The 16,446-nt window shown below is 53.0% G+C and overlaps 1 protein-coding gene across 1 annotated transcript in view; it reads left to right on the top strand.

The window, feature by feature from the left end:
- The window catches only part of PTPRS (protein tyrosine phosphatase receptor type S), a 200,336-nt gene that overhangs the window by 151,137 nt on the left and 32,753 nt on the right, over positions 1-16,446 (top strand). Inside the window, exons 12-19 of the mRNA XM_075070885.1 lie at positions 564-757; positions 1,219-1,245; positions 3,949-4,066; positions 9,111-9,701; positions 10,376-10,473; positions 11,720-11,973; positions 13,806-13,899; positions 14,166-14,381. Of these exons, the coding sequence (XP_074926986.1) occupies positions 564-757; positions 1,219-1,245; positions 3,949-4,066; positions 9,111-9,701; positions 10,376-10,473; positions 11,720-11,973; positions 13,806-13,899; positions 14,166-14,381 (1,592 nt within the window). The remainder of the gene's footprint in view (positions 1-563; positions 758-1,218; positions 1,246-3,948; positions 4,067-9,110; positions 9,702-10,375; positions 10,474-11,719; positions 11,974-13,805; positions 13,900-14,165; positions 14,382-16,446) is intronic.

Genomic DNA, 16,446 nt, shown 5'->3' with positions numbered 1-16,446 from the left:
CCACTCTAGGGGGCGACCTGCCGGCCCACTGGAGTTGCTAGGGTAAAAGTTCTCCGACGAACGTGCAGGCGTGGCGCGTACACCTACTGGAATGGATATGAGCAACACATCTCGAAGAACAACAGTTACAAAGGTGAGTAACCGTGTTTTCAGTCCCATCTTCCTTGCATCAAGCATCGTCCTAGTGTCCCTCAAGCACAGCTGGAGCTTTCCTTGGCTAGCTCCTCAGAAATCAGGTCTGCCAGTGGGTTGATCCAGGATTATACAGCTCCTTCTGGGCAGGCAGCTCTGAGGAAGGGGCTCATGGAAGGAAGATTGAGCAGAGAGAGAAGACATGTGCTCACCTTCATGCATCCAGACTGGCGAGCTATGCTGCAGCTATCCAGACGCTGTCCATGACAGTGTGCGATGGCCTACAGCAGATGCGGTGGCCTTCCACAAGTCTATCTCTCAGCCCACTTGCAAGGCTCTAGATGCAGTACATGCCTGCCCCATGCAACCTGGATAAACGTCCAGCGCTAAGTCTTAACGCCTGTACCCTCTTTTCTCTCCCTGCCCCGTAGTGCCCAGCGCACCACCTCGTAAAGTAGAGGTGGAGGTTCTGAACTCAACGGCCATCCAAGTGTTCTGGCGCTCTCCAGTCCAGAACCGCCAGCACGGGCAGATCCGTGGCTATCAGGTCCACTATGTGCGTATGGAGAACGGAGAGGCCAAAGGGTTGCCCCAGATCAAGGATGTCATGCTGGCTGATGCCCAGGTGAGGACTTTCCGCCCCCTTTCTCCCATGGTGGCTTGTGGGGAGCACACCCTGGCCATCTGTTTGGCTTATAGCCCCAAGTGATCCAAAATACTGGTAAGTGGCACAGCATCTCTCCAACAAACAAGTCCCTTGTCATATTCAGTTAATTCACGCTCCCAGACTGTAGCTGTTGAGAATGACCATGAGCCATTATCCCAACACTGGGATAAGTAGGCTCCATCCTTCCCGTTTCTGGGAGGCCCCAGGGCAGGGCCCCATTCCTTTCAATCAAGCCGAGGTCACTACAAAATCTACTAATCTCTCCCATTCTACTTCTTCCTTCACCTTGGCCTGATAACCTCTGACCTCCAGTTGCCACTTGCCCGGGGACTTCTTCCTCAGGCTGTGTGTCTCTCTCTCTCTTCCCTCTTCTCCCTCTTGTGTTCTCACTTGCAAATCCTCTCTTGTTCTCTGCTCAGTGGGAAACAGATGACACTGCTGAATACGTAAGTACAATGCTTCCTGCCTGGTCCCGGTTCTGTCCTCTCCCTTCCACCCTCTTCATTTGTGGTGTGACATTTTGTATCTTCGTTATTTATTTTCTTCAGTGCTAGTTTGTCGATTTTCAAGCCTGTTACAATGTTTCTATGCATTTGCGCCCCACCCTGTACACTTCGCAATGCCATCCCGATTGCTCCTTTAGTCAGCACATGGCAATATCGCAGGGTTTTCCCCCGAGCTCTTAGGGAAGGTCGGGTCAGCTGCTTCTCGATAGTGGAAGCAATCTAGACATCAAAGTGGGAACAGAGTAACTAAGTTGCATATTTAAAGACGGGCTGGTAGGAGCAAGGTCTGTGACTATATCGCAGACCTGGTCCACTGCTGAAAAAACATTGCTGGGTTAGAAACGTAAGAGCTCAGTAGCTTCTAAACTATCAGGGCTTGAATGTGAACACTTTATGCCATTAGAAAGCCGAGGCTCCCAGCTATTCACTGGTACAAAGCACTGCCTGCTAATCCTAGCAACTCACAAAGGGGCTGGACCTTAAAATCAACTTTGTGGATCCAGGGTGTGTCTACACTGCAGCTGGGAGTATTCCTCACAGCATGGGTAGAGTATCAGCCCACTTGATCCCCTGAGTCCATACTGGGTGTCCAGCCCATGCTGCAATGCCCAGACAGCTATTTTTAGCACACTTGTTCAAGCAGTGCTACTGCGAGCCTGTGTTTCTGGGTTGGGACGCTTCCTCCCAGCTGCAGTGTTTACGTCTTCCATTTGAATGCCGACATGATTTTAAGGATGACGGTAGCCACAAAGCAATGGGGGAAGGCATTCCTCCCTTGAGATAGTGGGTACTGAGGCTTAGACTGCTAGAATAAAAATACTTAAGCTGAGATTTTGATTTCCTGATAAGAATGATGCTCCTGTGAGGCAGGACAATGCTCTGATCCTCCTTGTACAGATGGGGAGCAGAGGGTGTGTTTACACTGCAGGTAAAAACCCATGGCTGGCTTGTGCCAGCTGACTTGGGCTGGGGCTAAGGGGCTGTGTAATCGTGGTGTAGACATTTGGGCCCGGGCTCTAGGACTCTGTGAGGCGAGAGGGTCCCAGAGCTTGGGCTGCACCCCAGCCCAGACATCTATACTGCAAACCCCTTAGCTCAGTAAGGGGATGTCTACATTACAACTGGGAGGCTGCCTCCCAGCATGGATAGACAGACATGCTAGCTGTGCTCGAGTTAGCATGCTGAAGATAGCAGTGTAGTTAGGAGTAGCGTGGGCTCGCCTCCTAAGAATGCCCCCCCTGACCCCCAAGGGTCCGGGCGGGATTGTATTTGGACAGCTAGCCCAAGCTGCTGCCCATTCTAACCCTGCCTCCATCGCTGTTTTTAGCACGAGCGCTCAAACAGAGCTACTGTGTGTCTGTCGCCCTGACCCGGGAAGCATGCTCTTAGCCGCAGGGAAGACAGACCCTAGCGGTACCGCTACACTGCAGTAAAATCCTGCAGCTCTGCATATCAGAGCCCGGGTCACTTGTCTAGGGCTAGGGCTGTGGGGATAAAAAATTGCTGTGTAGATGTTCAGGCTCAGGCTGCAGCCTGGGCACTAAGACCCATCACTGGGGCTCCAGCCCAAACATCTGCACCACGGTGTTTAACCCTGCAGCCCAAGACCCATAAACCCAAGTCAGCTGCAGCCAGGCTGCGGGTCTTTGATTGTCGCAGCTTAAGTGACTTGCCCAAGGTCACCCAGAAAGTTTATGGCAGAGCAGGGAATTGGAGGCCACTGTTGTAAGTTGGAGGCTAGGGTCCTAACCACTGGCCCATCCCTCCTCCTTGGCAGCATGTTGTTTTTAAGGTCCACTCTCTCACTGTCGGCCCCTCTTTGGGCAGGACAGAAGTTCTCAGGAGCAGTAACCTTTTTCCAAGTGCTAGCCTGGGGCTCACACTTTGTAGAGGGAGGAGAGATCAAACAAATGGAAGGTTCCCTTCACCCTCCCACCCAGGGCTCTGGCGAAAACTCTGCTGTGCATGCCCCCATCCTGCTTGGTTTAACATGCGTGTTATTGTTATGACAGTCTTTGAAGGGCAGAGTACCTCCCTGCCAAGGGCCAGGCTAGAGTCCTGCTTCAGAACAAAAGCTCTTTAGGAGCCAGGTGTGGTGAGAGGGATAGAGAATGGGGCGGGAACACTGCACCCTAGCATGCAGGCAACAAATGTTGCCTTGCAGTTTGCATTAAAGCAATCCCTTTAATATTACAGACGGCAATTTTTTTTTTTTAAGTCTCTGACTGGCGGGTGTGGAGGAGGGAGTTTAATCTCCTTGAAGCCACGGAGCCCTCCTCCGAGACAGTGTGGGGGAGAGGGAAGCTTTGAAGAGTACTGCCGTGTTTTGACGGCTCAACTGGTTGGTGCTGAGATAGGGGCTGCATTTGAGGTGGATTCGAGAGAGCGTGCGTTTCATCCCAGTCCCTGCGGACGCCGGGTCTTTTCACAGCTGGGGTCGTTGTGTTTCATAGCAAAAGACTGCGCCCCGCCCCGCTCCCCATCTCCATGTTTTCCTAGAACTGCCTTGTGTTTTCAGTGTCGGTGAACATTCCTGCATGCTGGACAGGGCTGAGGCTCTTGCAAGGAAACAAGCGTTTGTTTTAAAAAAACCAAAAATCAATCTCTCTCTCTCTCTCTCTCTCTCTCATATCTTGCAAACAGGAAATGATCATTGCTGGACTCCAGCCTGAGACCTCGTACTCCATCACGGTGGCGGCTTACACCATGAAAGGGGACGGCGCCCGCAGCAAACCCAAACTGGTCACGACCAAGGGTGCAGGTGAGAGGCTCTCCTCCTCCCCACCCTTCCCCTTTGGAAGTCATCTCACTCTCCCAGGCCCAGAACTGGAGAAACTCTTTCTTCTCTATGCAGCTCATCGCTTCTCCCAACCTCGTTATGCAGAGAAGCAATTTCCCCAATCCAGCACTGAACGCCTGATTCCCCCTAAAGACAGCCTTCTACCCCAGTACCGCAGAGAACTTTCAGTTCACCACTCCCCCAGTCCTGTACCTCAGAGAACCTCCCACCTTAATACAGACAAGCAGAGCATTTCCAGTGCATAACACCCCCCAGTCATCTCAACCAGAGAACTCCCAGTTCTCCCCTGAAGAGAACATCCTGCCACCCAATGCCGCAGAGAACAACTCATTACACCTCCCAATGGCCTATACTACATATGCTCCATCCCCAATACAGCTAAGGACTCCCACCTCCTCAAACCACCCTGCTGATAAAGGGAAACTCGAACCTGGTCCCACTTGTGCCGTGCTGGAGGTGTGGTGTAGACTTCTGGGCAGGGCACAGGGCAGTGTACATCAGCGGGGTCTGTAAGGCCTGCCGATACCTGAGGTGTGGTTGTGAGTACTTGAGTAAAGTTTACCTGGAGGAAAGGCTGGAACCAGAGGGGTATTGATCACCTCTCTCTGCTACCTATGAGATCAGAGACTCTGGTCCAGCAGAGAATTGGCCAGAGGGCTGAGCAAACCTGGCAGCAGCATGGGAGCCGCTGAGGTTGGAAGGCGATGGCTCCGTGGCCCTGCTGGAGTTCAGAGCGACTCCCCCTGCCAGGGACCTCAGTGGACCAGCCACATGGAACTGAGAGGTCAAGGCCAGGAAGTTCTCAGGCTGTGAGTGCAGTGGGATGGAAATTGTAGTGTCAGCTGACAAGAAAACCAGAGGCTGGAGCACCCTAGTCGGGGGGTGGTTGTGGCAGGAGGAAGCAGCAGACATAGGGCGCTGAGATGGGATGAGGAAGTCAGATCCTGTCTCACACAGGATCGACTGGTGTTGATCTAAATGTCCCCAAATCTTCTCCTGGCACAGCCCTGGAGTGAGGCATGTGCTCACCAGGAGGCTAGCGGTTCACGGAGCCCTGACGATAATCTCCGCCTATGCTCCCCTCGAGCCATCCTTCCAGTTGGAGGGGCTAGACCCTGCTCTGTCCAGAGCGATCATCTCCACTGCAGACTCAGTGAAGGGGGTTTTTGTGCATGGGGCTGGCCTGGACCTGCTCCCCCGGCACCGAGGACGCGGTTTCTGAAGTGCTCCCACTCCTAGGGAAACAGACTTCAACTGGGACCCTCAGCACGGTCTCGCAGCGAGCAGTTGCTGGGCCCCTGGGCCGGTCAGAGCACGCAGTGAATGTAGACTAGCAAACAGCAGAGGTATAGAACAGACGTGGGGATAGCTGAGGCCACCCGCTCTCCCATCCCCATCGCATTGTCTCTGATGGCTGTACTAGCAGCGCCAGGGTCAGTGCGGAGAGGAAGAACAGACAGCATTGACCTTTGCTAGACTGATCTCCTGGAGCCAGGCTCTGGCTGCCATGCAGCTGCCCTCCCAAACCCCGATTCTTTCATCCCTTTGACTTATTCCTTATGGCAGGGTTGCTCCCGGTCTGAGTACAAAGAAACGGGGTCACGGCGAGGAGGCAGGGACAGAGCAGAGGAACGACAAAAGCCACTGAGGGATCTGTCTGTCTCTCGTTCCCCTGAACCTTTCTGCTGCAGTGGGAAATGGGTGCCTTCGCCTCCTTTCATCCCTGGGTCAGTGATGCTGCAATTCCTCCTCCGCTATTACAGCTCACATCAGCTCTGCAGCACTTGAAAGGTTTTATTGTGGGGGAGGACTGCTGTGCCTAGACCTGCAATTGACCCTCTGAAACTCCACCTTCCCCTTGTGTCTCAAAGCATCACCATGGAATCGCATTTACCTGTGTCTTCCCTCTGCTCATATGGTTCCCTGCCCACCATGTTCTCGCATTCACTCCTCTCAGGCAGCAGCTTTCTCCCCTTTTCATTTCCTTCCTTTGTCTCTCTCTTTTCTTGCTGGTTTTTCTTCCCCTTCCTTTTCTTCTCTATTCAGGGGTTCTCTGCCTCATTCTGCGCAGGGCAGCTGCGTCAGCTGCCGTCAGCCACCTTTGGAAATGTTGTGAGCTGCCACTCCACTGATCAAAGGCCCTTGGTCAAATGTGGTGTCATTAGCCTGTCCCCAAGGCTACAAAGCCAATGCAGAGCTGCAGCGGATGGAGCGATGCAGCCAGGAATCTGGCATCCCAGCCTGGAATGGCAAGGGCAGAAACCAAGACTGAGCCTCCCTTTCCATGCTTTCTTTCCCCAGTGAGTGTGGGGTTGGAGCATTGGAGCCTTCCGCCTTTAATGTGACCTTTCCTGCCCAGTTGGAGAGGGTCCCGATACTGAAGAGGACAAATCCTCCAGACACTTAAGCAAACTTCATTCAGACGCCAGCAGCAAACCCCCTGCACATCTGCATCTCCTTTCAGTGCCACTTCAGTTCAGCCTGGCATATCACCTCCTAGCGTTTCCCTTTCCCCGCCCATCTCTCTTCTCCTGAGCCACTCACTCTGCCTAGATTTCCCTCTTTCACTTCTGTGTCTTTCTCACTCTCTTTCTTCTTCACTGATCTCTCTTCCCTTTTTGTGTTCTCTTCTGTAGCGTTTCCCCCCACTTGTCACTCACTTCCTCTCTCTTGTCATCCTTCCTCATCTCTCCCATTAGAATTTGCAGAAGAGGTTCATCAGTCACCCAGATATGTTTTCTCCAGCAGAGCAGCTATTACCCAAAACTCAATTTCCCCCAACTTGAAATAGCTTTTTTTAAAAAAAAAAAATATTTTTCAAATGGCTCTGAAACATTCTCCTTTCCACTATTGAGTCAATACACCTTCCAAGAGGAGAGATTTCTTTCTTTATCATTCAGGGCTAGGGGCTGAATTTAAATACTGTAATACATCCAATTTTCTCCTGTAGCGTCCAACCCAATTGCAAAATAAAACATTTTTCCCCTTCCTTTCCCCCCTCCAAATTATATTTGTAGTGCAAATGTAATATTTCCAGGCCTGGCTGATTATAGTAATGTTTGTGATAAAAACTGAGACATAAAGATAATAGCATTGTTTTTCTCTGTAATAACATTATGTTTCTTAAGTGTTTCCAAAGGAGGTTTTCCCAGCAGCATTCACCAGCCATTCTCCAGTTGTTTGAAATGAATAAAACATTCATTCCAAGCAGCCCATGCCCGGGTATGCACATGTCAAGGCTGTTGCTTCTAACCAAGCAGGCTTCCCCGGTGTCCCCTGGTGCTGCCAGGGTCTCTGAGTGTGTCTCTCTCACACACACACTTGCCTTTCTGCCCAATGATGCGTTGCATCGGCTGATTCAGCCAGTCCCAGAGCACCTTTCTCATCCTCACTTGCATGCCCCCAGCCAGATTAACTTCAGAGCTGGTTTGTGTTTCTCTGAAACCCATTTCCTTCCCTTCTACCTTCTCCTCCCCCGCTTCCTCAACCGGGAGAGAAGGAAATTAGATCTTTAGTAGAGTGGAGTGAGTGTAAACGATGCATGAGCTGCCGGAATTAATGCCCTCGCCACTCTGACTCCAGTAACCCCCGGGCCTGCATATGTAATCAAACCCTGGCCATTAGCTCATTTAGCATTCAGGCAGGGACAGGGCTCGTTAGGCAGAGGCATCACCAGACTCCCACAATATCCCATAAACTCAGTGGAATTGACAGGTTGCGGAGGGAGCTGGCTGAGAACAATGTCCCTGTGATATCCAGAAGGGAAGAAGCCGAACTGACTGGACAGAGACTCTCCTCTCCTCCACTTCACCCATATCCTGGAGTCTGTTTCCAGTCCCCATTTGCCCCCATCTTTCTCTTCCCAGCTGCGTGATCAGACAGCTGCCAAACTTGCTTCGGCTGGCCTCGTGCCTGCTGCTCAGGACCCCAGGCTGCCCAGAAATGCAGCCTTTCCATCCTTCATTACTTCACCTTCAGCAACTCTGCGCTTTCCAGCTTGCTCCAATCTGTTCCTGCCCTGTTTTTCTGTATGAGTTGTGTTGTCTAGTGTCTATAGCAGAAGGCTGGGAGACAGGAGTCCTGGGTTCTCTCTTCTCAGCTCTGGGAGGCAGTCATGTCTAGTGAATACAGTCAGAGGCTGGAAGTTGGACTCCTGGGATATGTTCCAAGTCGTGTCGTTGAGTCAACATGGGACCCTTCCTGCAGAACACTTTGGAGGGAGAGGGAGTTAAAGTATCACAACTGTATGGCTAAATCTGACTCTGGAGTAGTACTTAGCACTTTGATAGTATGTTTCCTTTCCTAAATTGAAACCTGGCAAATTCAAACCGGAAACAAGTGTAAATTTTATGCGAGAGTAATTAACCACTGGAACAATTTACGAAGGGTTGGGGTGGATTCTCCATCCCTGATAGCTTTCAGATCAAGACGGGATGTTTTCCTAAGCGACCTGTTCTAGGAATTATTCTGGGGAAGTTTTCTGGCTGGTGTTATCGAATTGGATCGTCTGTGTGATCACAGTGATCTGTCCTGGCTTTGGAATCTATGGCTCTAAATGCTGCCTGAACATTAACCCATTCGTCAACACAAAGCTTCCTGCGAGGTGGGCAAACGTTAACGTTCCTGTTTCAGACACCAAGGCACAGGGAAGTCAAGGTAAATGCTTTCGAAAGTGGCCACTGATTTGCGGAGCCTGACTCAAGACACCTGGAGCCTGATTTTCAGGGCAACTGGGAGTCGGTGGCAGCTGGGGGTGCCTGGCCCTGCTGAATTCAGGCCTGAAGATGTCTTGAACTGGGCACCCAAAAATCAGCAGCCACTCAGAAGTGTTGGCCCATGTGGCCTTGGGCAAGTCACTCAGCAAGCGTGCAGCAGAGCCAGCAAGAGAAGCAAGGATTTTAGATAGCTCTGCCCTCTGACCCTTTCACCCAGCTTCTCCATCCCTGGTGCAAGGAGGAAAGCTGGCATGGAACTGAGCTTGTCTCTACTCTCTGTTCTCTCCCAGTTCCAGGGAAGCCCATCCTGTCCGTTCATCAGACTCAGGAGAATTCTCTCCTGGTGAAATGGGAGCCTCCCTTGGATGCTGAGGGCCAGGTCATGGGCTACCGGCTCCAGTTCGGTCGACAGGACATCGACCCCCTATCCACCTTGGAGTTCACGGCCCAGGAGGATAAGTACACCGCCACCAACATCCACAAGGGCGCCACGTATGTTTTCAAGCTGGCCGTGAAAAGCCGGGCTGGCTTTGGGGAAGAGGCTGTGCAGGAGCTGACCATCCCCGAAGACATCCCCCAAGGTTACCCCCAAATCCTTGAGGCGAGCAACATCACCTCCACGTCGGTCCAGTTTAGCTGGCTGCCCCCCGTGCTGGCCGAGAGGAACGGCGCCATTGTCAAATACACCGTGGCCTACCGGGAAGCCGGTTCCCCTGGCAACCCCTTGGAAAAAGACCTGTCCCCCTCCCCCGAGAACTCATACACGCTCAATGGCCTCAAACCCAACACCGCCTACGACGTTAAAATCCGGGCTCACACCAGTAAAGGGCCCGGGCCATACAGCCCGACCATCCAGTATCGGACTTTCCTACTGGACCAAGGTAGGACTTACCGGTTTCTCCTCTCTCTCCTTGTAACCGGGGCTGGCGCCAGGAGGCAGAGAGCTGGGGCCGGTCCAGCCAGCCTAGGACGGGCTGGTGAGTAAATGCAAAGTGCTTGGTCTCACGCACGGGCCCCGCGCTCCTCTCTGCCTTCACCAGGTAAGTTCCTTTTACTGCTTCCTTCCAAGTTAAGTCCAGGCGCCCTCCTGACTGGCCACCGGAGCAGGCCAGCCTCTCGTACAGGTGGGACGAGCCTTTTCTTCAGCTTCCGCAAGCCGCCACTCAGCCAGATGCCAAACGCAAAACCGGCGGAGGCTTGTCCTCAGCCGAGCCTGCTCAGACATCCAGAGCCTTATTCTCCACAGCAGCTGCTCAGGAGCCCAGCGTTTCAGGGGGGGTTTTGGCTTAGGGAGTCTGGGTGGGGTGGCGGGAGGCGGGATGTCTTTGGGCAGAGACCCTCACCCATCCTGCCCCTGGGTTAGACGTGGGAAGGGGCATCAGGGATGGGACTCTTGGCAAAACCCAAGCAGAGTGTGGAAGAGGGAGCAGGTCCTTCTGTTCCCCACGTCAGTGAAGCCAGCCCCCTGTTGTTGGTGTCTAATAACCTCTCTGCTCTCTCTCCCCTACCCCATTCTTTCCCTTCCCCCCCGTCCCTCTGCACTTTCTTCCAGCAGTTTTACCAAAAAACTTCAAGGTTAAGATGGTGATGAAGACCTCCATCCTTTTGAGCTGGGAGTTCCCCGAGAACTACAACTCTCCCATCCCCTACAAGGCAAGTGGGACTGGGGACCTTGTCCCTGTGGCCCGCCTCTCGGGAGCTGTAGGGCAGCAGGGGGTAGAATTTGGAGATGGTATTTTCAGGGTTAAACCCTCGACCTCCCCTGAAGCCAGCTCCCTCGGGCACTCCTGGAGGGAAGCGTATCTCCTGCTTGGGGTTCAGCAGCTCCAGGCTGCTCCCATGGGGAGTCTGACTGAGGGAAGCTCATCTCCATTACCTCGACCTGAACCTGCCGGGGGCTTTTTGTGGTGTTTTGGAACACAGCCTCTTCTCCCTGCCCTCAAAACCTTCTCTGAGCAGCAATGAAGTATAGACCTGGGGACGGAGAGTTGGGACTCAGATTCTGTTCCCAGCTATGGAGGGTGCGGGAAGAATACGGTCTAGTGGGCAGGGCCTCCCAGAGGATTCAGGGGGTCTGGGGCAAAGTGGGGGAGCAGACATAAAAAAAAGGTACCACCTGCTGCGGCGCTTGTACTCACCGGGCGGCACGCTGAGTCTGCGGCGGCGGGTCCTTCATTCGCTCCGTGTCTTCGGCATCACTTAAGGACCCGCCAACAAAATGCCCCTGAAGACCCAGAGCGACTGAAGGGCCCCCCGCCACTGAAGTGCTGCCGAAGACCTGGACCACCGCCGGGTGAGTAAAAATTAAAAAGACGCCTCTAGCCAGGGAAGGGATTCTCGGCCAGGGCTCGCTGGGCCCCTGAAGGGTCTGTGGCAGATTACCCCACTTGCCCCCCACTCTGGGCAGCCCTGCTAGTGGGTAGAGCATGGAGTTTAAGAGCCAGGGCTGCTGAGTTGTGTTCCCAGCCATAGGCAGGGAGTGGTGTTTCATAGATGTGACTGGTGCGGTTGAGAATCATTTTCATTCCCAGCTCTGCTATTGAGTCCCTCTCACCTTGGGCAAGTCGATGCCGTGGTCCCTGCCTCAGTTTCTCCATGTCTAAAATGGGAATACTGCTTCCCAGGGAAGTTATGAGGCTTCATCCCATGCCTGTAAAGTGCTGCGAGACCCTACGGAGGAGGGCACTATAGAAAACCAAAGGAGTTTTGTGGTTGCTTCCCACCCAGATGCTCGTTCCCATGTACGTGGCAGTTGCACGGTGGGGTTAGAGGCTGAACTGCATGGGCAGTGCTGCTAGTTTATGCTGCGGGCTCTCTGGGCGCTGGGGAGGGCAGGAGCTCTGCAGTATGGTGTGGCATAGAGGAAGCTGACTCCTTTGGGTGCTCTGGCCTTGCTCAGATCCAGTACAATGAGCTGACCATCGACGTGGACGGCCGCACCACCAAAAAGCTCATCACCAATCTGAAGCCCCGCACTTTCTACAACTTTGTCCTGACAAACCGGGGAAACAGCATGGGCGGCCTGCAGCAGAACGTGGCGGCCTGGACAACCACTGAAATGCTTACCAAGAAACCGGAGGTGACTCACAAGGCTGACGCGGATGGCAACGTGGTGGTGATCCTGCCGGATGTGAAGAGCCCAGTGCCTGTCCAGTAGGTTCCTGTTATTGTGGTGAATGTAGTGGTGGCCGATCATAACGCACTGGGCCGTGCAGGCAGCCGCAGTGCCCACAGAACAGGCACAGGCAGAGCCGGAGCAAGCATCTCCCCACTAGCTGTCCTGCAAGTGTGCCTCAACCGTGGTGTGGAGGAGCAGCCTCCCTGGGCTAAGAAACGTTGAGCTGCTGTGGCCCATTCAGTCTTTGGCTTGTCCACTGAGGCTACAAGCAAAGTTACCCACTAGGAGCAGGCGGGCACCACTGGCTCATTCCCCCACAGACCAGCAAACACCCCCAGAGAGTTGGTAATGGCTGTCAGTCACTACTGGCCCAGGTTGATGCTGGTGATGTAGGCGGGGAAGGATTGGTGTCCTTATTATGCAGCCTCCTTCATCTGCAAGGGGGTCACTGTCTCATTCGATTCATCTTGCAGCACCGCAAGCCCTTGTAAGCTCAGAGGAAGGGTGGCACTGGGTTGGGACACACGAGACCCAGGTTTGATTCCTGACCCTGGCACAGAGATGCCCTGTGTGACCTTGGGCAAGTCACTGCTCTGGGCCTTGTCTGCCCGAGGGGGATAATAATCCAGGGTTAGGCAACCTATGGCACGTGACGAAGGCGGCACGCGAGCTGATTTTCAGTGGCACTCACACTGCCCGGGTCCTGGCCACCGGTCCAGGGGGCTCTGCTTTTTAGTTTAATTTTAAATGAAGCTTCTTAAACATTTTAAAAACCGTATTTACTTGACATACATACAACAATATTTTAGTCATATATTATAGACTTATAGAAAGAGACCTTCTAAGAACGTTAAAATATATTAGTGGCACATGAAACCTTAAATCAGAGTGAATAAATGAAGACTCGGCACCCCACTTCTGAAAGGCTACCGACCCCAATAATCCATCCTTTGTCTATCGCGGGGGAGGGGCCGACGGCCATCTGTGCTTTTGGAAACCTCCCCCTTAGCTTGTAAACTGGAGACAAGGCCCTTCCGGTATGGTGCAGCCTCCAGAGTTGCCTAGAACAGTTGATAGGAACTGCAACTTCCGTCACAGCCCGGGGCCTGAGAGTGGGATGTGCCAGCCTCTGTGACTCTGCTCTGCTGTCTTTGCCCCTGCTCAGAAGCCACATGAGGGATCGAATGCTGGGTTCAGAAGCAGGCCTGCGAGGGAAGGAAGGACCTGTGGGGAAAAATTAAAAAGGCCCCTGGTGCCAAGGTGGAAACTAGCTAGTGTTTTACACCAAGCTAGGGGCTAAAAGTGAATAACTGGCTTTGGCTCTTCCTCTCCCATCCACAACGCCATGAGGGAGCGGGTATGAGGGGCCTGGTGACCTGGGAACACTGGATCCCAAGGACAAACCCAAGGCTTCCACTGTAGTGCGAGCCGAGAGACAGCCGCCCACAGGAAAATGATTCGATGCAGAGTCACGGGTGGGGGCAGGTTCAGTTGCTGCAAGGTGCTCGCTCAGATCCTGCGGTGGTGCACAGAGAGGTAGGCAGCCATGAGGGCACGGTCCTTGGAGAGGAGGAAACGGCCGACCTCCACTCACAGCGCCCATGATGGCGTAAGTCAGGGATGCAAGCGGCCTCCGCCTGCAGCCAGTGAGCGTGCGTACGGATGGGAGAGGTGGCGTGGGACCAACGCTAACATAACCACCATCATCATCACGTTGCTCAGGTGCTTTCCCATCAGCAGCATGCTAGGCTACTTCCCTAAGGAACGGTAATGCCGGGTAGAAAAAATAACATCCTAGGAAATATCAGCTGTGTGAGATTCCTGCCGGCAGCCTCATCCCTCTTGTCTTTTCCTTCCTGACTCTCAGGGCTTACTACATCGTGGTGGTGCCTTTAAAAAAATTGAGGGGAGGCCAGTTCGTGAACCCCGTGAGCAGCCCTGAGGAGATGGACCTGGAAGAGGTGAGCGCTCGGTCAGCTCCGCTCCAATCGCAGGGGGAGGCACGTCTGCAGATAACCGACTGCGTGATGCATAATGCACCATTGACCCCTTTCCTGTAAAGATCAGCCCCAAGCAAAGAGAGTAGGGCAGGGCAAATCCCCCACAGCATGTAGAACAAGTGGAGCTAATGTGTTCGCACTGAACAGTTCAATTCTTCCTCCCTTCCTCCTGGTCCTGGGGCACTAGAGCAGTTGGGTCTCAAGCGTTGCATTCTTCTCTTTTCTAGGTAATTCAAGACATCTCTAGGCTTCAGCGCCGGAGCCTCCGTCATTCCCGGCAGCTGGATTTCCCCAAGCCTTACATCGCTGCCCATTTCCGCACGTTGCCCTCCCACTTCATCCTGGGAGACATGAAACACTACAACAACTTCGAAAACAAAGCCCTGGAGCCGGGACACAAATACGTCGTCTTCATCCTGGCGGTGCTGCAAGACTTGGAAGCTGTAAGTGTCGCTCCTTCCTTTGCTGTCCGTCTCTTGCAGAAGCTAGGGATCCTGCTGTCCCCTTACATACCGGAACCAGCTGCTGCAGGTGCAATTACTTTGCAAACCAGCCTGGGACCTGGCACGTGCCATTTGTATGACGCTTGGGAACCATATTCCTCCAAGAACGTTTTAAAATGGCTTTTTTGGTGGGGAGGGGCACATATTGAAACAGTTTCCAAAAATCCCTCTGGAAAATTTGTGAGCAGGGCTGTTTGCAGGTGCACATACCCTTGGCTGTAAATAGGCTCTCACACGCAGGGCCAGCTAGCGATGCCCTTCAGTTTTACAGACATGCTTTGGGAGGTGGTTTTTCACACTTGGGTAGAGCCCTGCAAATCAACAGGTATCTGCGGACTGTTTGTGGATCGGATGCAGATACAAATTTGGTATCCGTGCGGGGCTCTACACTTTGCTCCAGATGTGAGTCTAGAACCGGAAGATACTGAAATATCAGCTCAGAGGTACCCAGGGGTTCAAAGATCCCAAGGACCAACCCTAACTTGTTGCAAAAAGTGTCCCTTCCCCCAGCAGAGCAATAAACTCAGGCAGGCGTCCTGCTTTCAGAGCAATGTGTCCTGCGCCTGGGGAGCGTGAGCGGGGAGCGCCTTACCAAGGGAATCAATTTGGCATGCTCTGGGTCCTCTTCTACATCCCTGGCAATCCCGTGAATTTCAGTGGCACTGCACAGGCCTGAATTTGACCGTGAGAGCAATTGCTTTTAATAGTCACCTGGCTTTTTTCCTGCTGCGAAGTAGGGAGCAGTCTAATACTTCATCGCATTAAATCCCCCTGCAGAATTGTAGCGAGAAGTTATTGCAATCATGTTTTTAAAGTGGGGGTGGCTGGAAATAAATATTTCGTTGTCTATTTAATATTAAAGGATTAGGCTGACATGCCTGGGAACGGATTTCCCAGTCGGATTACTCCTGCTTGTGGTAATTTTCTGCTTTAAGGACAAGGTCCTGCAGAGTCAGTAGCAATGGGCTGAAATAACAGCGGCCATCCTCGGTGTCTGTAGACAGGAACAGCCCCTTCCTCCAAATGCCCTGGAGGGGTAGGGGTGGAATTTCAGGGAAGGCCACTTACTCTGGGGGAGTGAGCCCAAAGCTGCGTGCCACCCACCCGTGAGTTGTCATCCTGCCCCAGCTACCATTACCGTCCGTGCCTCAAGTTACTGCATCTGTAGAATGGGGGGGATAATACCTCCCTCATGGTCAGTGGGTGTCGTAATGTCTGTAAAGCTTTGACAAGGGAAAGTACTAAGTAAGTGTTTGATATTATACCGATCTCTTGGGTTGCGTGCAAGGAGGGCATTTCCTTGGAATTGGGGCCTGTCTGGAGACATGAGAAGCTTTTGGCTAAGAGGGCTCTGCCGTAACGGACTATGTGTGGTAGCGTTTTCCATCCAGCTGGACCCCTAATAAAATAAACGTACAGCCTTCCTCTAGAAGGCAGGCAGCCTCTTCTGGGGTGGAGCGTGTCAGTGGTTCTGCACTGGGAGCACGGCCTAGGCTGAGGAGAGGGAAGGGGAGAAAAATTCTGTTTGTTAATTTGTACTTAGTGTGGGGGAGTCACCAGGTCATTCTGTATCTGAGTATTAATCCCCTCTTCACTCCTTTCCCCCTCCCCTGTGTCATTGTAATCCTGGCTGAGTGCCGAATTCAGAGGGTGAGGTGAGGAACTGGAGGCAGTGTCGGGGAGGGGCTGCTGGGATAGTGTGAAATGGAGGCCTGCACAACAGGTTCTGAAGCAGCTGGTGCTGATTGCATTGGAGACAGGCTATGGGACAAGGTCACTGGTTCTCAGCCTATTTACCATTATGGGCTGCTTCCAATACTACCTGTATGGCCCTGAGGATGTCACATGGGCCACAGCTGTGTGCTGATTGGGCAGCAAGCAGCCCACAGGCCGCAGGTTGGGAGCCACTGGACTAGATGGACCTTGGACTAAGCCAGTCTGGCCGTTCATGAGACCGTAGGGTCTCCTTGGTCCATCTATTCTAGCATCCCGTCGGACAGCATCA

The sequence above is a fragment of the Chelonoidis abingdonii genome, chromosome 11 (genome assembly GCF_003597395.2).
Source record: "Chelonoidis abingdonii isolate Lonesome George chromosome 11, CheloAbing_2.0, whole genome shotgun sequence".
NCBI lineage: Eukaryota > Metazoa > Chordata > Testudines > Testudinidae > Chelonoidis > Chelonoidis abingdonii.
Note: the sequence above shows the minus strand (reverse complement) of the source record. Positions and strands in the feature narration are given on the sequence as shown.